This window comes from Numenius arquata, chromosome 21 (assembly GCF_964106895.1).
Source record: "Numenius arquata chromosome 21, bNumArq3.hap1.1, whole genome shotgun sequence".
NCBI classification, from domain to species: domain Eukaryota; kingdom Metazoa; phylum Chordata; class Aves; order Charadriiformes; family Scolopacidae; genus Numenius; species Numenius arquata.
The window spans coordinates 190,579-212,400 of record NC_133596.1 but is presented as its reverse complement, the minus strand read 5'-3'; the positions used below and the strand labels follow the sequence as shown (position 1 = coordinate 212,400).

The window sequence follows — 21,822 nt, the reverse complement described above, 5'->3', positions numbered from 1 at the left end:
GCAAATAATAATCGTGTACGAGCTCAGTATCTGTATAAAAGCAGATAGGACGTAACTGTTTAGAAACTGTTAACATAGAGAAGCTTCCATGAGAATGAAATAAATAAAGCTTAAGTTTTCAGCGTATTGCTGAATGAATACATTGATTGGCTACCTGGTCCCAGTGCTTCAGAGAAAGCGTAGACAGGGGTGTAGCATTAGCAAATTCTAGGTTTGCAAAATGCCAGTCGAGTATTTGCCTGTCTCTTGATGACAGATAAACATCGCTAGAAAAAAACCAAACATAATACAAAGACATTTAGTTTGCTAGAGCAGGATGTTGCAAATGCATTACTTTTGAAAATTTATTCACGATCTTTTTTTGTTTGAGTCCCCCCTTAGTGGATAAATAAAAAATAAAAAATAAAAAAGAACACAAGTAGATCCTATTTCAAACATCAGGACCTCCTTCATGAAAGCTGACTAACAAAACCCAGCAAATTCATATTTTCAAAGTAGAGTTTGAAATAGAAATTTAAAAATTACATAAATAATGGCTTAACTAGCATGTATGAAGATGACAAATAAAAACCTAGTATAATCACAGAGCACAAAATAATAATATTCTGCCAAAATAAGCAAGATTGGTATGCTAATCATTATTGACAAGAATTTCAAACCTCAAAGGCTTCCCGAGATCAGGCACTGGTTACAGTAAGGATTTCTACTGAAACGCACCCTAGCTAAGAACCACCTTTTTTGTCTGAGTCACCTCTAAAAATACGGTGAGTTTTAAAGATGAGTTCTAAAGCTGAAGAAGCTGAAATTTACTGTTTGTACCTTCCTAACCCGTTAAGTCACCATAATTAAAAGAAAGTATACCATAGCATTTTTGAAACTCAGTGAAAAGTAGTAAAAATCCTGCTTTCCCAAGTATTTATTTTTATAATTTGTATCTTTACCTTGGTGGATTGGCTTCAAGTTCTTGTAACTTCTCTTCCAGCTTTCCTTGTGTTTCCGCCAATTCATCATACTCCTAATAAGATTAAAAGCTAACATTAAAATCAGTTTACGTGTAAAAGGACTTAAAGACATCATATAGCACCAGACTACACCTAATCTCTAGAAGAATCAGTGGAAGATTCATTGTTTTAGTGGAATCTAAATCAAGTTCTTTTTTTTTTTTTAACTTATAATCCACCACACTTTCCCCTTCTGCTGTTCAAATATACAGAAGTCTATGCCACACTGCAGAAAATATCAGTATTCTTATTTCAAGAATTTATACACTCAGATCTGAAGAACATGAGGGTCCATTACAGCCTTGGTATTTCCAAGGGTTCCTATGCTACTGAGTGCTTTTTCATAGTGCACAAAATGTTATTTCTATTCTTTTTTCTCTCTTAAGAGATTATAGTTAATATCAAATACAGAAATTTCCAAAGCAGAAGCAGTCATGCAAAAGGCAAAGACATAATCGAATTCAAGCCTCTTTCAGAGTTTTGTTTGTTTTTCTTATTTCAGAAAACATTAGAACTAGGCAACAATCCTTCTCCTTCAAGGCAGAACAATTTGGAGTGTCCAATAATAGCAACGAGCACAAAGCTGTTCATTGGTAACAAACCAGAAAAGCTACAACTCATGTATACACTAACACACCGAGCTTCCAAATAAAGGTACCTATCTTCTGTTGAACAAGCAGCTGAAAATGATCCTTGGTTTTATCTGACCTGGGCTAGGCAAGGTGTCTTTCACTATCATAGAAAGAACAGTTTTTAAGATTTCCTTCTTAAGGCATATTTCTACATCAAAATACACACAGAGGGGGAAACTAACTCTATCTGTCAAGACAGAACTCTGGAAACGGTAACTTTTGGATAGAAAGAAGTCTTTTATTCAGGAAACTGCCTTTCTAATCTTAGGAAAGAGCACCTCTCTCCAAATACAGATTTTATTTCCAGACTGTTGTGAGACCTAGCAGTACTAAAGACTAAGTCTGACCTAAAATTTAGCCTTCAAAACATTAAATGCTGTCTGACATGATCTAGCACAGTTACCTAAAATTGAGCCTTCAACATGTTACTACTCTCCATCGTGAGCCATGAAAGGATGGGTATCTAAAGGTACTTAATGCAGCCGTTATCACATTACAACCAATAGTTACCATCAATCATATTCTCTTGAGAGTGCTGGATTGGGGCGAGACATGTGGAAACATTTATTTGTAGTGGCTAATTTTATCTGGCTGCTGAAGCCCTCAGAAGCCACTAAAGTGCTGTAGGTACGTCACACTTTACCTTGCAAAGAGCAGTCAGATCTCTGTGTTTGCTTTTCACAAGGAACTCTGCTGTAATATCCCGAGGTGGCTTCACTTCTGATGCTTCCTTATACTGTTGATGAAGTTCTTTAATCTTCTCTTTTAAATTCACCATCTTTTTCAGGTGGAGTAGTAACAGGGAGAAAGAAAGGAAAAAAAAAAAAAAGAAAGAGAGAAGGTAGATTTCATGCAAGTTACTGTGTGAAATGAATATTCATCTCAAACTATGCCATTACACCAAAGACATTTCCTGGTTTTGGCAGATGTTGCTTACATATGCAATTCTACTTCCAAGAAACCACAATAAATGCCACCAACCCCAAAGTAACATGGCTTAAACCTATCATTGATTTCTTCCAAAATACGTTGCAATGTATTTTGTAACAACAAAAATACGTTGTTAGGATAGGAGAGGTGTCCTCAGTCATTTTTAATTTGAGAAACTTCCATGGAGAACCACAACAAAAAACATTTAAGTGGGCCTAAAACTCTGTTTCTATACTACAAATCAGATTTGTGGTAAAGAAAGTAAACATTTTCAAAATGTTTACTTGTTACCTCAAAAGCCTCAGTAATTATCAGCATTTCTGAGGGAAGCTATGAAACAACACTGTTATGTCTCTCCTCTCCCTTTCTTTTCCCATATTTATGTTTTACAGTCTTCTTGACAACCTTCTGCCTAATCACTTATGTGCTTCTCCTCAAAAACGGAGATTCCTTTGTCATAACAGTGCTTCTAAGCAGATCTAAAACGAACAGATACATTTTAGAACAGCATTAATGGCAACTAATATTTTTCCATGGAAGTTTTTGTACATTTTGCTACTTCCCGATAAAGACAATGCTATCCTCTTGCTTTAAATGTCATGATCTGACCTTGTTTAGAAGATCTTTCAATTCCTCCTGTGTTTTCACAATTTTTTTCCAGTGTTCAATCTGCTCATCCTTCACATGCTTCTCCTGCAATCTGGAAAAGGTAAGAAGCGAGACTCAGTTCAGCATAAAATCCTCACATTATTGAGAAAACTCATTATCACAATCTAATTAGTGTAATGCAATAAAAGCACATGATGGGATTTTTTTAGTAAATACTCTTATGACAATTAGAAAATTAATACAAGTTACTGTAAATAAAGTACACTTTACCAACTAAACATGAGTCTGAAGTTACCTACTATTATTAAAAGGTGTATAACAAGTGCCATCAGCTTTTAAATAGCCTGAGTGGGCTGTATGTACACCAATTCATACTAAGTCAATTATCTACTATCAGATTTTCAGGAACCTTTCAAGAAAAGATGTTTGCTCCTTTAACCATCTTTGGTATATTTTGCTTCAATAAACAAGAAACACGTACACAAATGAGAACTCGGCAGAGACCAAAGAGCTGTATTAATTGGGCAACACTTACCCTAGGAGCATCACAATTGTTTCAAGTATCTTTTGGAAAATCTTCCACAAAATAGGAAAGCCTAACACAAGACAGAAGTCACTTACTGTATGACAACTTCCAGAGCCTGACCTAGGGAGACAGGCTTATTATTGAGAACGTTAAAATCCAGCTGATGACTGAGATATGAGGTAGCTTCCAGCAGACGATTAAATTCTTGCTCCACCATTTCATCTTTCTCTTTTGGAACCTAGGAGTCAAAAGAACAAACTTTCTTCTTAATAACCTATTCATAAATAAAAAAGAAAATATATAGGTCACCAAAGCTGAAAGCCTTAGAGACAAAACACTCGAGTACAGAGAAAATTTAAAAAGAAACCATAACGATGACATAGATTACAATCTCTAGCGCAGTCTAAATTCACATCACCTTATAACAAACTCAAAATGTTACCATTCCCCAGATAAGAGGAATGAGAAAGGCAGGGTGCAGAGAAATTCTTAGAGCAGTGTTCACAACAAAAAGGTATCACATGCCCTAGAGCGACACTTCAAGAGCGCAACAAAATGTAGCTGAGAATAGCCCTCATAAAAAGAAATTTAATACCTGTAGCTCTCCCAAATGGTGAGACACCAAGGTCTGTACAACACAAAGTCACTTTGTCAGGATGACTGACCAAAGAGCTACAAGAAGAACTGTAAAATCATGGTGACAACCAACCTCTCTTGCATGAGGAAAGCAAACCAATTTATGGGCACTTGAAGATTTCCTTACTGGAAAGTGTATTCATCAAAGCTCCAGAAGCTTGTCAACGTGACAAAGGACCACTCTGATGGTAGGATGGCTTTATGCCATCACAAAGCTTTAGAAGGCCTGTCATCGCACAGTGAGGTAACAGACAGAAATTTATCTTTTGGAGTGGTCAGTGTGACTAAAAACTACCAACCCAGCTTCTCCAGGATGACGGAGGAACCACTGCAGGGCACTTTCAGAATGGTGGTATTTGACTGTATTGAAGATACTCATTTAAATAGCGTGTGTTGCTGCCAGCGTGGAAATATCTATTAGGTGATGACAGCTGCATGTGCTGAAAAGAGGAACCATCCCATGGTACTAACATCTTTTAAACGCAGTCCAGGTCAAACAAAGGATAGAGAAAAAACACTGGGAAAGGGAAAAGGGAAACATCAGCATGAAAATGAGGAAAAAAAAAAGTATACACTTCAGAACGACTGTGAAAGCTCTTGGATGACTGCCATCAGAACAAAAATAGCTTGAGATGCTGTTAACAGTGCTAAGCCTATTGCCATAACTCTATCAGATGTCTCTTTTCCAGTTGTTATTCACACCTAACTCAAAGTATACCCTGTTGACTGGGAAGTCGTATCAGTATCTCATTGCTCTAATTAGGATTCCTCTTCCACTTTGTGCCTGGCCACTCATTCTTGTGCCAATAGTTATCTTCTAGCTCTGTCAATCTTTCTTGTCTGGCATTTTCCAGGCTGAAACACCGAGGTTCACAATTCATAGTCACACTTCATCTCTTTGTACATATCATAAGATACATATAGTTTATAAGAAACTGATGATCATCACTTTTATCATTTCAGCTTCATCTTCCAAGCTCCAGCTTAAGCATCTATTATTACACAAGTCATCTGTGATGAATGAAGTCGCATTGCTCAAGCACACAGAGGTGGCATTGGAAAAACAGAAGTCAGCCAGAGTTGAAACTCAGATGCTGGACGTAGGAGGGTAAGAAGAAGGGCTCTCTACATACACAACAGTAGAAAAAAGGAAGGATAATGCAGACTGCAGACCTGCTGCTGAACCTAGTGATAATGGATATGGAAAAGGCTAAAGCACTGAATTCCTCTGTGCTTCAGACTTTATGGATAAGGTCTGCTCTCAGGCCTCCCCAATCTCTTCTTCTATCAGTGTAATCTCAGCAAGTTAGGGGAATGGACTGACAAAAACCCCAGGAAATTCAAAGGCAAAGCCTTTAATGTGGGGAATACCCCCATGCATCAGGACAGGCTGAGGACTGACTGTTGGGTATCAGCTCTGAAGAAAAGGACATGAGGATCCTGGTAGACAACAAATTGAAGATGGCATTACAAAATGCACACTTCCCAGCAACGTGAAGTTAGGATGAAGAAAGGAAGAGAAACAACATTTTGCATTTCATATTGCCTACCTTTTCACAGCTGACATCAATACTTCATTCAGAAGCTCAGGTAGCTGTGCAGGCAACAGAACTTCCCAAAGAGTATTCAGAACTCTTAAATGGGTAAATTTTTTGGAGGAAACCAACTCACCACAAATTAAGTATCTGGAACTTGCAATCATAAAGAGCCCACCCTATATGCAGAGACTTTGATTCCATCTTCACTTCTTCAGAGGGAAGTCTTTCTTAATTAGGTAACACCATGGTAAAGACTACAATAATAACATGCTTTAGAGGAGTGATAATTGAAGGTATAAAACATACAGTTATGAGCAGTAAGAAAGATTTATGCCTTCAGTGCAGGGCTTAACGATGAGGATGTACTCTCAGTACAACTCTTATGAACTTTTCCCTTCAGTAAAACGCAGATAGTGGAGAAAAGGACAGACTGGCAGAAGCAGTTAACTATTGAAAAAGATACTTGTGTAGATGTGGAAAGCCATCAAGACAGTAGCCGAGGTATGAAGGACATCTGATTATTACTTGTCCCTAGACTTCTAGATGCATTCCCTGCTTTAGATGTCCAGATTATTATCTGATGTATACTGTTGTTCAAGGAGATCTTTGATACTTTCCAGGAAGGCTGGGGAATTAGCTAATTTAAAAGCTACAACTTGCCTCCTGTCAAGCACCATGAAGTCTGCCAAAATGGCATAGGGAGAGGTGGAACATGAGTGCTTTTATTTGAGACAAGATAGGCTGTGCTCTTGGCTGCTACTGGTGCACATAAATTGAGAAGATTTTGAGGAGGAGTGGGGCAATGCATGGACTTAGGCTCAGGGACAAGTTGAAAGGAAAACATAAAGGGACACTGTCAAGTTAGTAGACACTCTTATTGGCAAGGTGAGAAAAACTTCTACTCCCTAAAAAGGTACTTAGAAGTTACCTGCCTGATACTCATTAGTAACCCAATGTAAATGCACCTTTGGAAGAAGCATATCCTGTAGAAAGTGATTTCAGGTGTTTTTCACTGTTTATCAAGTAGTACCTTGATAGTGTCCTTTCAGCAATTACAGCAGAAAAAATACAACAGGAGCAGCCTGACAACTATTTGAAGATAAACTTTATACAGTGGGGTGAAAATCAAAGTACTAAAGATGTGAAAACATTGCAGAAATAGATAATCAGAATTTAATTTTTAGCAGTGCTAATAATCAAAGGAAAAAGCGTGGCAACATTAAAAAAGGAAAAGAAAGATTAGTGAAATAACTGCCCTTGTGTAAGTAGCATCATGGAGTATCTTAAGTGAAAACAAGAGAACGACAAAATAAGCAACACATAAGCTTTCAGGTACAACCACAATCATCTGAGCAAGCAAATTCAAATTTTGTTTATAGAGCTTCCATTTTCATTTACTCACTCTTTATCATACAAAGCGACAACCTTTAACAGTTTAGATGGTCATGAGTTACAGGCAAAACAGAGATATGGTGGTAACAGATAGATGCACAGATACTGAATGTCACATAATCAAGATTGTATTTTGACATTTGTGGTATCCAGGTGGTAGATGACCAATATTTTAATCTCCATTACTCACACCACAACTTCTCTTCCCAATTATCTGTCATGGCTTCAAATTGGATAGTTTAGTCAAATGTTCCAAAAGCTATACATGGCAGACATGCTAGGAAACAAGGAGCACACAGAGGCAATCTTATATATTTATTTATTTTTAAGCCAAGGAATAGCATTCTGTTTTATTACGTAGTCACCAAGACAATATTCAACCCAGGATAAATAGCATTTGAGTGCAGTACAGGAAACACTACAGAGTGATCAGAAGGAATATTCCTTTTCAGACAAACACTCTGCTCCCACTGGCTTCTTCTGTAAGTGCCTATATCTGATAAGCAAGAGAAAGTCCTGGATGACAGGAGCTGCATATGCCCCAGGGGCTTTACTGGATCCACGTGATCTACCTGCTGTGTACTGCCAAAAGAAGGGAGCGGGTTACAGGAAGGAAAGCTGCATGGTCAAGCTGCAGGCATTACAGTGCTTTTTTAGGACAAAAAAAAGCATGGAATAAAGTTCAAAGTAGCTGAACTGTTTATCTTATTGGGTGGTGTTAACACAGGGAGTCTCTTCAAATTGCACAGGGATAGGGTTGCCCCACTGCAAGCTACTGAAGCGGAAAACAGCTGGGAGAGGGGAACCACAGCAGTGGAGAGGCAGGCATGGTACAGGCAGGAAAAGCTTCACAAGGAGAGCACTGACTGCTAGAACTGCCTACGCCTTGGTAGTTTTCCCTGAGTTTATTATAACACCCTATTCACTCATGTGTAGTAAGAAAAGCTGCAGGTGCCAGGTTACAACAGGTTTGTGCCAAGGATCACTTTTTCAGGTCTCTAACAGAAGCTCAGTATCCTCATCTGTCTTCCTTACTCTGAGGACCAAGTTTTAAGGTTCAGGTGGTAGGAACACTTCCAGTCAATACATGTGTGAGATTCAGCACTAAACTAGGATCCATCATATTTACCTTGAACAGCACTCCTTAACATTACAGCAGAAAGAAATCAAGCTTCTTAAGTTTGTGAATCCCAGCTCTAGAACACTACTGCTGAACTGTGGCATGTGCATTCAACCAGCTGGCATTAGTTAGTCAATTCTTTAAAAAGTAACATATAAGTAGAACAGCCAGAATGATCTTATTTCAGGGAAAAGGAATAGCAGCAACAACAGCAAAAGCTGGAGTGCCAGCACAGCAGACATCTGTTTCAAAGACAAGCAAGACACACAACTCTCTAAAGAAAAACAGTAATGAATTTGGGAAGAACAAACAGGAACTTAGCTTCCACAAAATCTCTGAAATTCAAAGTTTAAAAACTCGTGTGGAAAGAACAGGTTTTAGAAGAATAGGTGCTGCAGACATGCTAGAATATCATTACATTGCCTAAAAATGGACACACACTTTCAATACTCCCTCTCCCTCTTCATGGAAGCTATCTTGTGCTAGACTAACTGGTAACAAATACACTTGAGATACTATTTCTATTCAAAAGGTTCATGAAAACAGTATCAGACTTACAGCTTGTCCATTTGCTTCATAAAGTGGGCATTTTTGTTTGATCTTAGCCAGTTCCATATTCACTTGTTTGCTGACCACAGCCATGGGATTTCCTCCTGGAAAACATTTTGTATAGTTAACAAGAGCATGCCTGCAAAGTTTGTCTGCGATTAAGTAAAAAATCCACAGTTAAAGCTATTTCAGATACTAAACACACCAACTCCAGTGCAAAATGTGTTCCATCAAAGTAGTGTAACGCTGCCAAAGGTCTACTCTTCACAGCAATTCTTGCAACAAAGTCACGAAAAAAACCCTACCCACCAACTCTTAAGGGACCATATGTAAAAAGGGCTGCTTATAAAAGCAGAGTCCTAGGGTGGCAGCAACCTTAGTACGATTCAGAGTTTATAGCTATAAACGTATCTTCAAAACTTTTGCAAGCACAGTGTTTGAAAATCCACGGAAAGCTCCCACAGCTGCACAGTAACTTCAGGAGCTTTTGAAAGTGCTGGAGCTGGAATCTGTAGAATTCAGTCTCTAAAATCTTAGTGGAACTCCAAGAGGTGACATCTGTGAATACAATCTATGAAGATGAACCACATACACCAACTGTACCTGGAAGATATGTAACTAAATAGGCAAGAAAACAATCTAGGTGATTCCACTTAGAAACATGAGAAAAGCAGAAAGCATCGATTTGAAGCATCCAGAATCACTAAACATCGAAGCCTCTGTAAGGACAGCAGAGAAAAGAAAAAGCATGGACACAAATGGGAAATGACATACAGAAGAGGCAACATGGGTCACGAAATTAACTTTGGGAAAAGTTTTTCAGATCTAGCTTCCCAACGTTCTCTGATTCTGCAATCCAATCAAACCCAGAGGCTGAGCTCAAAAGAGGGGGCAGTTCAGCCACCTTACCTTCCTTCCTGTCTTTAGAGAGGTGACTGAACAAGCAGAACAGAGTTTTGAAATAAGTCCAAATAAGTTCATGTTTCAAGTTCAAGAACCTACTAAAATTTCTTCTACAGTTTACTAACAAAACCAGAAAAGATCCCATAACTTCAGTCTTTCAGCTTCCCAAACCACAAGCCCAACCCATTCAGTAGTCTTCCCTCCTCACATCTCTTACAGATTCAGAAATATGAAGGATGACCTTCAAACCACCTCCTTCACTACACGAATCTTTCCTTCTCCATAGCATATGCTGCCTTGTTCAAGGCAAAGAGTAGATTCTTTTGGAAAGGAAACAGACATGATGAATTAAATATGAAAATATTACAGTCTTTCACAGGGCAACCTTAAATCTGTTTTATCAGGAACTGTGCAACTTCAATACTCTTTGTCTGGAAACAGTGTCTGTATGCAATTTAATAAAGACAAACACTAAGTTTTGGCAGTCAGTAAAACTCAGTTAGGTTTCATAATATTTTATCATTTCACTGCATTACTGAAGGGTATTCCACACTAACACCTGTCCATCTTCTTAGAGTAAGCAATATCAATAACTGATACCATCCCATAAACCAGCATTAAATAGGAAAAAATATGGCTCGTTTGCCATTATTTTTACAACTACTTTTGAAATCACTTAGAGAAAGGACTTTCAGGGCTTAAATCCTGACTTTAAGAAAGGATTTCTCTTTAGAATGGCTCTGCTCCTCATTCCCCCTCCTCCCTTTTTTTCCAGTGTAAGTGAAAAAACACATTCTACCTCTTTGGGGTCTCTCCCATCTTAAAACTTTGCCATTTATTTGCTCTTATTTACTTTGCTCTTAGCTACTCAACTAATCCCCTCACTTCATTACTACTTCTCCATGTTCAATTTCAGCTTATACTTGGGAAGATCCAAGGGAACAACTAAGAGAGCTACCAAGAAATTCAGTCCACAGACCTGAGCTCAGAGGCCACCAGCAGCTGGGTAAAGCAGCTTTAGAAAGACTTGCTCAGCAAGTGCAGGGAACCCAATGCAGATACCAGCTTAAAGGAACTGGGCAAAGGAACAGACACACAAAAGGACAGCATGCCAACGAAAGAGCAAAGAATTCCACTAAGCATGAGTGAACTGTAAAAGAATGGATCTACAAGTTTGATGACACGACCCTTATGATTTCAGTGACAATGATAGCTATGGCACCAACAAAAATCCAGCTGCCAGGCTGTACAGGCTGCCATCTGTTCTGAAGGTTCACTTATGAAAAATGTTAACTGCCAAAGAGACTGAACTAGAACATCTACCTTTTTGTAGTTAAAAATACCCAATTATTTTGGCCATGAAAGGAAATAGAATAAGGTTTCAGATTGAAACAGCTTGTATAGCATTTTCCTCCCCATTTATTTTTCTTTTGAAAAACTCACCAAGTCCTGTTACTACCATTGCTCCTAGATCAGCAACATAGTTCCCTTTGCGAAAGGTAGCAACTCTTCCTCCTACTCGGTCCTTTTAAAAGAACAATATAATAAATCTCTGGTAACATTTGGCAGTACATGTCACTTAAATATAATCACTGAAACTTCTACAGAACATGGTTTAAGTATTCTCTTACCCAAAGGTTCACTAAATATAATGTACGCTTTTCCAAGAACCTCTGCAAATGAACACTTCATCTCAATTAATTTGCCTAATCACAGAATCACAGAATTGTCGGAGTTGGAAGGGACCTCTAGAGATCATCTAGTCCAACTCCCCTGCTGAAGCAGGATTTCCTATAGCACATTACTCAGGACTGTATCAAGGCGGGTCTTGAAAATCTCCAGAAAAGGGGACTCCACGATCTCCCTGGGCAGCCTGTTCCAGGGCTCTGGCACCCTCACCCGAAAGAAGTTTCGCCTCGTATTTAAATGGAACTTCCTATATTCCAGCTTGTGCCCGCTGCCCCTCGTCCCATCGCTGGAAACCACTGAAAAGAGTCCAGCTCCATCGTCCTTCAACCCACCCTTTAGGCAATTGTAAACATAAAGTTAAGGAATAAAATGTTTAAGCCACATTTAAAACAAAAAAAAAAAAAAAAAAAAGAAAAAAGGGAAAGAAAAAGAAAAATGATGCCTACCCTGATTTGGACAGATTTAACTATACCTACAGTAGGATCTACTGTAATTCTAAAACCAAACCTTCCTACCACAAAATCCAATAGCTATATAGGAAATGATTCAGCTATGCTTAAGAAAACTAAGTTTTAGAGTTAGAAAAGCCATCAGCCAATTATCCCTATCCTCCGCAGAAGTGCCAGCTATCATTCAAGAAGATAACCACAAGTCAACAGCCCATTTTAGAAGCAGGAATAAAAGTTTTTGATTCTTGTCAGAATCAAATCAAGAAGTCTTGTCTATGATTTGACACATAACACTGACTTAAGGATGACATTTATTTTCCTACCACTTTAAACTTAATACGGAAAAAAAAAAAAAATCCTCCCTTTCCCTATCCTCAGTCCAGCTAGCAGGATGATACAGAGAAATATCAATTACAATTGGGCAAAGGTCCCAAACAGCTACTGTTTAATATAAAAATGTAAAGTTTGAATTTTAGTAATTAAATCAGCAAATCAGAAGCGTGTAAACTAATAGTCTAAAAGTTACAGAAAATGAGTGGCATAAACAAACTATCATGTGAATCAGTGAAACCTGAATCACTGAAATCGTGAGCAAACACCAGACAGCCTTAAAAAATAAAAAAAAAAAAAAAAACCAAAAAGACGAGAGACTACTGAAGAAAAGATGCAGCAGACTGGAGAAAAATGACTGAAAAATAATGCATTATTTTAAAACAGCCTCTTGCCAGATCTACATACTGGTTATAACAAAGATAAGTAGAACTAAACCCAGGTTACAGCATAGATCTCTTTCTTCCAGCTTAAAAAAAAAAAAAACAAACAAAAAAACCCCAAAAAACACACCAAACCAAAACCAAACCAAACAAGCAAAAAAATCCCACAATACCTTCAGGTGAGCAACAGACTCAACAATGGGATTGTTGTGCTCTCCTCTGCTCTAGTGGTACAGAGCCTGTGAAGCACAGAGCAAGCAGCTCTTGCTCCCTAGTAACAAGAGCAGTAGCTAGCAAAATTAAGACCCTGAAACATTACTCTAATTAAAATAATCTGCTTAAGTTTTTTTATCTGTGCTAGAATAGTGTCAGAAGCAAATATACTAACAAAATGAAGTGAGGAAGTAAGATAAGACAAATTTAATTCATCAACAGTTTTATTTTATATGAGTATCAAGTTGTTCTTAATTGATTAGATCATATGAAAAAACCTTCAACTTTAAAAAAAAAGGAGATTCCACTTAGGGCTGGATATTAAAGAATACCTTATTACTAGAAGAACAATCAGCTAGTTCCTGCACCACAAAATGTAGCTCTATATAACTTTAAAGCCTATATTTAGCACACACCAATAAACAAGGCAAGAATTAATGCAGACTTAAAAGATGCAAGAAAAAAATCCTGCCTGATGTTGTCTGGCAATTCCAAATAATGATTTTATTTAATGGGCAAGTTCTGGAAATACAGACTTGCAATCTGCTTTCCCGTGAAAAATCAGTTCCTAATCACAAAAGGAAGAAGATTCCAGTCTGTTAGTGGAGTAAGCCTGTGACACCAGCACCTGGCCAGGCACTCCTCCCCTGAGAAAGCATTAGTCAACACTCGCTCAGAACAGATGAGCTTGCTTCCTACCGAGACAGGTTTAGTACTCAGCAATACAGCTCGGCTGCCTGTAACCACACACCAGCTCAGCCATGGCAGGCATGCAGCTGGGAGACTGAGCCATACGCTAGTACTGAATGTGGTTACAGAGTAAAGTTCCCATAGAGAAGTAAAATAGCACAAAAATTCATACCCTGGCTTCCAGAACTGTGACATCCATTCCAAAACTCTGCAACTGGCGAGCTGCTGCCAACCCAGACACTCCAGAACCAATAATGATCACCTTTCCAGTCTTCTTGGCTAAAGAAAGAGGAAAACGCACTACAGGTTCTATACACACATTACTACATTTTAAGTGATAATGTTAAAGTTGCATTTAAGAGATACCAAGAACAAAAAGAAGCTTCCTTCTCATCAGTATTTCTGACAGAACAAATGCTTTAACAAAACAAATAGCTACAAAAAGAAAATTGAAGTAATTATGGACATAATATGATAACAGTGAAACACATTACAATTTATCTTAATGAGACAGGTACAAGAAAAATACACCAAGAGTGCATCTGTGACAAGGAAGAAAACAGGAGGAAAAACACTTCTGAAGGAAAATTGTTTGAAGAAACTGAGTCTTATTAATTGAAGTGGGACAAAGCATCATAGTTTTATTTCTTCCTGCCCCAGAAGAATAAAACCTAGAAAGGACAGATTACTTCAGCAGTTGTAAAATTCAAGCATCATATAAGCACATAACAGATGTAAGTACAGCATTGTTTCTGTCTTTTGTTATTCAAATGAGGAATGATAACTCATTAAACAGTGACAGCCATCAAATTATCTACAGATTTGCAAGCATTTTCCCTCTCAAAGTGATTTACTTCAATAGGTGGCTTCTCAATGCCAAAATAAAACACGTGAACATCTACAGACAGAAGGCTTTCTCACCTTTATTTATTTTCTTGCCATCACAATCCTAAGAGAAGCACTCAGAAATTTGTCCTAACAAATCACTGAACAATAAAACAAAACTCCAATTAGAAACAAGTTTCAAGTTTCTTACTTGGAAGGGGCTTCACTCTTTTGTAGATACCAAAGTTGATTAGACCATGCCGTTCCAGATAGCTGTGTACTCTGTGAACGAGCACCGTATCACCTGAAAAATTGTACATGGTTTAAAATTATTCTGTATGTTTGGCAGCACATATGTACTGAAAACATTCACAAGCAAATGTGTCCCAGCAGCAACCCAGCGAAGTCACATTGAACACTTCCCTTTCTGCACCCCCAGTTGCCCTACTGAAGAAATCACCTTCTTGAAGAAGGGTGAGGTTAAAGCTTTCTGCTGTTTTCTATGCTATACTGCAGTTTTGAACACTGTCCAAGAAGCTCTACAGGACATTAAATGCTTTTATTTATTTAGTGCAGAAGAACACCTTGTCTGAAACTGACTGCAAAAATACGGAGATCTTTACCCAGAAATTGTAATGCAATTTGCCAGTATTAAGCCAACCCAATACTAGAGCACTGAACTATTTTTATTTTTATAAACACAATAATTCAGTATTTTGCAGTACTTGACAGTGTATCTGCGTTCATTTCAGCATTATGTTCTTCTTTAATTACTCTTTCTTTGTGGCTGCCCTCCACCCTTTTTCAGTTTATTGGGATTTTTTTTGAGAAGGGAGGAATGGCCTACATTTGCAAGTAGTAACTCCTCGCTCTTTCACTGCCTTCTTCCATCACGGCCACTCTGGTCAAGTCTTATGCAACTTTTTAATGCCTCCGAGAAACCTTGCAATTAAGAACATCTCACAGCTGCAAGCCACCACAAAGCCACAGCAAACCTTAAAAGTTGCATGTGAATTCACTTACAGGAAACTCCTTTAACAACTCATCTTTTTACCAGCTTTTTTGAACTCTACTAGGGATATATTTCTTTACCAAATGAACCTGACAAACCTGAAACATGAGCATACTGCAATATGCCACTCTGTACAGGAACACTCATGGAGGACATTAACAAAAGGACCCATCTGAAGTCCACTTTTGATTCTGAGCAGCTTTTCCCCAACCAATACTGAAAAAGAATAGCAATGATAAGCACCGTATGGTTTTGGCAGTAGAAGACTTGACTTACTATTATAAGGTGCTTCTAATTGTTGGATAGTTGCCTCAAATGTCAACTGAATCTTTGGGTTATCCAACCAGAGCTGCAGCTGTATTTAAACAAACAATAAGACATATTATATTAAGTAATACAAAAGAGGTGTTTTCCATGTGCATGTTTGTTACCAAATACTGTCAGGACATGAAATCCTCTAAGGAGATCAGCTTTAGCAGTGCTATCCAAGCCACAGTGAACTTCGTCTTCCGGTGCTCTTTAAGGTGCAATACAGTCCATTTTAACTTCCTACACCATTTCAAATAAGTGGAAATGCATCAAGTTAACAATCTCCTAATGGCATATACAAGAAAACATACACAGAAAGAACAAAAGCTACAAAATGGAAGTGCCAGAATGCTTACATGTACAGCCTTCCTTCCACCTGCACAGTGTCATATGAGTGACATTTTAATTGGGCACGAACATCAGCCAGCATCCTACTTTTCGGCATCAAATTTCACATTACTTTTGTAAAAGCTAAAGAACTTCTCAGCTGGAAGAGTGCAAAGCACACAATTTGCATTTTTATATATAAATCTCTCTGTATGTATATATACAATTACTTCCATTATTCACATTAGTTTGCTTTTATTTAAAATTACTTTAATCTGCTATGTTATAACCCAGTTACTCGTAAGAGTCTTCATCTTCTGTACTTTTTGTAGTCCCCATTTTACTACCTAAAGTAACTTAGTACGTGCAGCAAATGACCACTTCTTTAAAAATTCTGATTTTTAGACCCTCTATGAATACACTGAACAGTGGAGGCCTTAAAAGATTTTAAAGGCTTCAAACCACAACTGCCCCGCACTGCCACAACAGATCATTTACCCTACATTCTGTTTTGTAAGTTTTAATGATCTGCTTTAACCAACAGGAATTTAGCAAGAGCTTTTACTGTTTTCTGCGCTTTATTCATTGATTGGTTGGTTGGGGTTTTTTTTTGGGGTGGGGGGGTTCACATAGAAGATCACACAAAGTGGATCGCCTTTGTTCACCTTCTCATGAGTCCTTCACAGAACTCATATGGACTGTAAAGGATGACTTCCCTTTAAAAAAGCTACTGTGAGCCTTCCAAAATACGTTTTTACTTACGAGGTCATTCATTCAATTCTTGATTCCATTTGTTACCAGGTAAACTGGAAATATCAGACTTACTAGTCTAACTCCTATACTCTCTGGGAACTATGGGTGTTCTGCCCTCTTTGATATTTCTCAAATCCCTTGGTACCGTGTGTGGCGGTATGCCTGTTTTTCCCCCCTCTTCCCCCCCCCCTGCTGTTGTTGGCCCCCTCCCCCGCCCCCAGCTCCTGCTCGGGCCATGGCCACCATGGCCATCACAACATCAGTTGCGATAACTTACACCTGGATTTTGGGGGATGGCTGGCAACATAGCCAAAACACTGTCTGGAGCAGGGGCCTAGATATTTTGTTCCCATGGGAATATGACTATAGGTCAATTATCTCACTCTATAAAATATAGTGGGCATATATATAAGAGCCCTTGGAGCTCTCCTGCAGGTCAGCAGCTGCACGCCAGGATCTCCCCTTTTGTGAGGATGCTCACTTAAGGTTCTGCTCCTCGAGACTGAGTGATTCCTTGTCGCAACAAATTCTCGGTGACTAATAGCATGCTAAACTTTGAATTCTTAGCTAAGTAATATAAGGGATTGATATATATATATCAATGCACATATATAATCCTTTAGACATAAACCGTTGACCAAGTCTGGGACTAGGACTGGATCCAGCCACATCTAGACTCCTCTCTGGGAAGGAGTTTAGAAAGCCAGGAGGTCCTTTCTGAACCTGTCCTCTACACAGCAAATAATAGAGTGTACCTTGACATCGAATCTCGTAAAACACTATCACATTTACTACTGGTTTTATCGCATTTACTACTGATTTTGTTAAATCACTGTTTCACCTTAATAAATATTTCACTACTTCTCTCTAACAAGTGAAGTTAATCACTCTGCCCACGACACCATGTCAGCTCTAAGTAAGAGGATGCACATTGCAGTTCACAGCTCTTCCAGAGCTCTGCTGAGCACTGTGTTTATATCACCATTTGCTTCGTCTGCTGTTCTAGAACCTCTGCTACCCTGACCAGAGGAGACCAGAGAACCATAGAAAGGTCAAAAATTAGAAGGGACCTTGAAGATCACCTCATTCCAACCCCCCTGCCATGGGCAGGGACACCTCCCACTAGACCAGGTTGCTCAAAGCCCTAAAGATCCTCTCACAAGTCTTCCTCAGAAAGGGATTCCCGCTTAGGAACTTCTCTGAGTTCCTCCCTTACAAACAGGAACTGAAGACTGACAACACAGCTTTTCTAGTGCAGCCCTGCAAATACCCCTTCCAAGCATTTCTTTAAATCCCAGTCATTGATTAGTTTCAGTAGAAGACTTTTCTGCTTCTAATGAGTTCGTAAAAGGATAACTCACCAAATATTTTGAGCAAGCTGTTTTTCAAACTTTTGGGCTTGCCTTGGTCTGGTTTTACACATCTCATGACTTCCCAGAAGTTACAACTTAGGTGAATTAGAGGGAGATTTCACAGGAATAAGAAAAGTCATGCTCATAGCATGAGGATGTCCACCATGCATAAATTTCAAATAACTTAAAGAAGTTATTAAGTATTGGTTAATAAACTGTGATGCCCCTTGATCACAGAACTGTTAGAGTTGGAAGGGACCTTAAAGATCATCAAGTTCCAACCCCCTGCCCTGGGCAGGGACACCTCCCACCAGATCAGGTTGCTCAAAGCCCCATCCAACCTGGCCTTGAACCCCTCCAGGAATGGGGCAGCCACAGCTTCTCTGGGCAACCTGGACCAGGGTCTCATCACCCTCACAGCAAAGAATTTCTTCCTGAGATCTCCTCTAAATCTCCCCTCTTTCAGTTTAAAACCATTCCCCCTTGTCCTGTGGCTCCCCTCCCTATCTCTCCTGGAGGCCCCCTTCAGGTACTGGAAGGCCATTACAAGGTCTCCCCGGAGCACTCTCTTCTCCAGGCTGAACAACCTCAACTCTCTCAGCCTGTTCTCACAGCAGAGGTGCTCAAGCCCTCTGATCGTTTTCATGGCCCTCCTCTGGACCCATTCCAACACCTCCAAGTCCTTCCTGTATTGAGGACTCCGGAGCTGGACGCAGTAGTCCAGGTGGGGTCTCACCAGAGCGGAGCAGAGAGGCAGAATCCCCCCCCTCGCCCTGCTGGCCATGCTTCTTTTGATGCAGCCCAGAATGCAGTTGGCTTTCTGGGCTGTCAGTGCACATTGCCAGATCACGTTGAGCTTCTCATCCACCAACACTTTCAAGTTCTTCTCCTCAGGGCTGCTCTCCAGCCATTCTCCACCCAGCCTGGATTTGGGCATGGGATTGCCATGACCCAGGTGCAGGAACTTGCACTTGGCCTGGTTGAACTTCATGAGGTTCGCATGGGCCCACCTCTCCAACTTGTCCAGGTCCCTCTGGATGGCATCCCTTCCCTCCAGCATGTTGACCGCACCACACAGCTTGGTGTTGCCGGCAAACTTGCTAAGGGTGCACTCAATCCCACTGTCCATGTCTCCAACAAAGATGTTGAACTGCACCAGTCCCAGTATTGACCCCTGAGGAATGCCACTCATCATTGGCTTCCACTTGGACATTGAGCTGTTGATTGCAACTGGGCACAAGCTGGAACATAGGAAGTTCCACTCAAATAGGAGAAAAAACTTCTTTCCGGTGAGGGTGACAGAGCACTGGAACAGGCTGCTTAGGGAGGTCACGGAGTCCCCTTCTCTGGAGATTTTCAAGACCCGCCTTGATACAGTCCTGAGTAATGTGCTATAGGAAATCCTGCTTTAGCAGGGGAGTTGGACTAGATGATCTCTAGAGGTCCCTTCCAACTCTGACAATTCCGTGCTCCGTGATTCCATGAGTGCAGCCATCCAGCCAGTTGGTCTGGTGGTGGTCTAAACATCCATGTTTAGAGACCAGGATGACATGTGGGATAGTGTCAAATGCTTTGCATAAGTCCAGGTGGATGACGTCTGTTGCTCTGCCCTTATCTACCAATGCTGTAGCACATTCATAGAAGGCCACCAAATTTGTCAGGCATGATTTGCCTGCGGTGAAGCCATGCTGGCTGTCACCAATCACCTCCTTATTTTTCACATGCCATAACAGAGCTTCCAGGAGGATCTGCTCCATGATCTTGCCGGGCACAGAGGTGAGACTGACCAGCCTGTAGTTCCCCAGGCTTTCCTTTTTTCCCCTTTTTGAAAATGGGGGTTATGTTTCCCCTTTTCCAGTCAGCGGGAACTTCACCAGACTGCCATGACATTTCAAATATAATCACAAGCAGCTTAGCAACTTCATCCACCAGCTCGCTCAGGACCCATGGATGGATTTCATCAGGTCCCATGGACTTATGCACCTTCAGGTTCCTTAGTTGGTCTCGAACCTGATCTTCACCTACAGTGGGTGCTTCTTCATTCTCATAGCCCCTGTTTTTGCCTTCCACGACTTGGGTGGTGTGGTTACAGCCCTTGCCAGTGAAGACTGAGGTGAAAAAGTTGTTCAGTAACTCAGCCTTTTCCATATCTCATTTCCTTCTGGAGAGGGCCCACATCTTCCCTCATCTTGCCTTTATCCCTGACATACTTATAGAAGTTTTTCTTGCTATCCTTGATGTTCCTGGCCAGATTTAATTCTATCTGGGCTTTAGTATGCTCTGGTTCCTGGCCGCTCGGACAGTTTCTCTGTATTCCACCCAGTCTACCCATCCTTGCTTCCACTCTCTGTAGGCCTCCTTTTTGGTTTTGAGCTTATTCAGGAACTCCTTATTTATCCATGCAGGCCTCCTGGCTTTTTTGCCTGACTACTTCTTTCTTGGGATGCACTGCTCCTGAGCTTAGAGGAGGTGATCCTTGAATACTAACCAGCTTTCTTGGGCCCCTCTCCTCTCCAGTGTTTTTTCCCATGTTACCCTGACAAGCAGGTCCCTCGAGGCCAAAGTCTGCTCTCCTGAAGTCCAGGGTAGTGAGTTTACTGTGTACCCTCCTTGCTGCCCCAAGGATCTTGAATTCTACCATCTTGTGATCATTGCAGCCAAGGCTAACCTTGAGCTTGACATTCCTCACCAGCCCCTCTTTGTTGGTAAGGACAATGTCCAGCATGGCTCCTCTCCACATTGGCTCCTCTACCATTTGACAAAGAAAGTTGTCTTTGACAGGTTCCAAGAACTTCCTGGATTTCTTGTGCCCTGCTGTGTTGTCCTTCCAACAGATACTGGGGTGGGTGAAGTCCCTCACGAGGACCAGGCTTGGTGAATGCGATGCTGCTCATACCTATCTATAGAGGGCCTCATCCACCCTGTCGCCCTGGTCTGGTGGTCTGTAGCAGACCCCTACTGTAACATCACCTGCCCCTGTGCTCCCTTTAATCTTGACCCATAAGCTCTCCGTTGGGTCTTCATCCATCCCCACGTGGAGCTCCATGCACTCCAGCTGTCCATTGACATAGAGGGAAGCACCCCCTCCCTGTCTCTCCAGCCTCTCCTTCCTGAAGAGTCTGTATCCTTCCATTCCAACACTCCAGTCATAAGAGCCCTCCCATCACATTTCTGTGATGCCAATAAGATCATAGCCCTGGAGGTGTGTGCATGTTTAACTCCTCTTGCTTGTTCCCCAGGCTATGAGCATTTGTGTGAAGTCACTTCAGCTGGGTGCCCGATGGAGCTGAATTACTGGCTGGAGTGGCTGCATTTCCTTCATGCTGCTTTTCAGGTGGCCTTCCTTTGAGGTGTTTTATCTGTGACTTCCCGGTTCCTATTGCCTCAGGAGCCCCTAGCTCGTCCACATAAGACTTTGAGCGTGCTGCAGCATACCCAGCACACCTCAGAGCAACAGGTTGAAGGCCTTTGCTAGTGACCCATCCCTCAGATCTTGGAGTATCTTAAACCTATGAAAAAAAACCTGAACGCTGCATATAGGGTTTTCTCTCTTACAAGGCAATTTTAAAAATATTTCTTGCTTTTCTAGTGTTAATTTTTCTAACATGACTTAGGTTTCTAAAACACTCTTTTCTAAATACAGGAAAAAGCCCT

General features: G+C 40.3%; 1 protein-coding gene across 1 annotated transcript in view; it reads right to left on the bottom strand.

The window, feature by feature from the left end:
* KDM1A (lysine demethylase 1A) overlaps positions 1-21,822 on the bottom strand; it is a 49,629-nt gene that overhangs the window by 14,910 nt on the left and 12,897 nt on the right. The window contains exons 5-14 of the mRNA XM_074162225.1: positions 15,704-15,782; positions 14,627-14,719; positions 13,763-13,869; positions 11,280-11,361; positions 8,943-9,037; positions 3,794-3,936; positions 3,173-3,263; positions 2,277-2,411; positions 942-1,015; positions 155-266 (exon numbers count right to left, since the gene is read on the bottom strand). Of these exons, the coding sequence (XP_074018326.1) occupies positions 155-266; positions 942-1,015; positions 2,277-2,411; positions 3,173-3,263; positions 3,794-3,936; positions 8,943-9,037; positions 11,280-11,361; positions 13,763-13,869; positions 14,627-14,719; positions 15,704-15,782 (1,011 nt within the window). The remainder of the gene's footprint in view (positions 1-154; positions 267-941; positions 1,016-2,276; positions 2,412-3,172; positions 3,264-3,793; positions 3,937-8,942; positions 9,038-11,279; positions 11,362-13,762; positions 13,870-14,626; positions 14,720-15,703; positions 15,783-21,822) is intronic.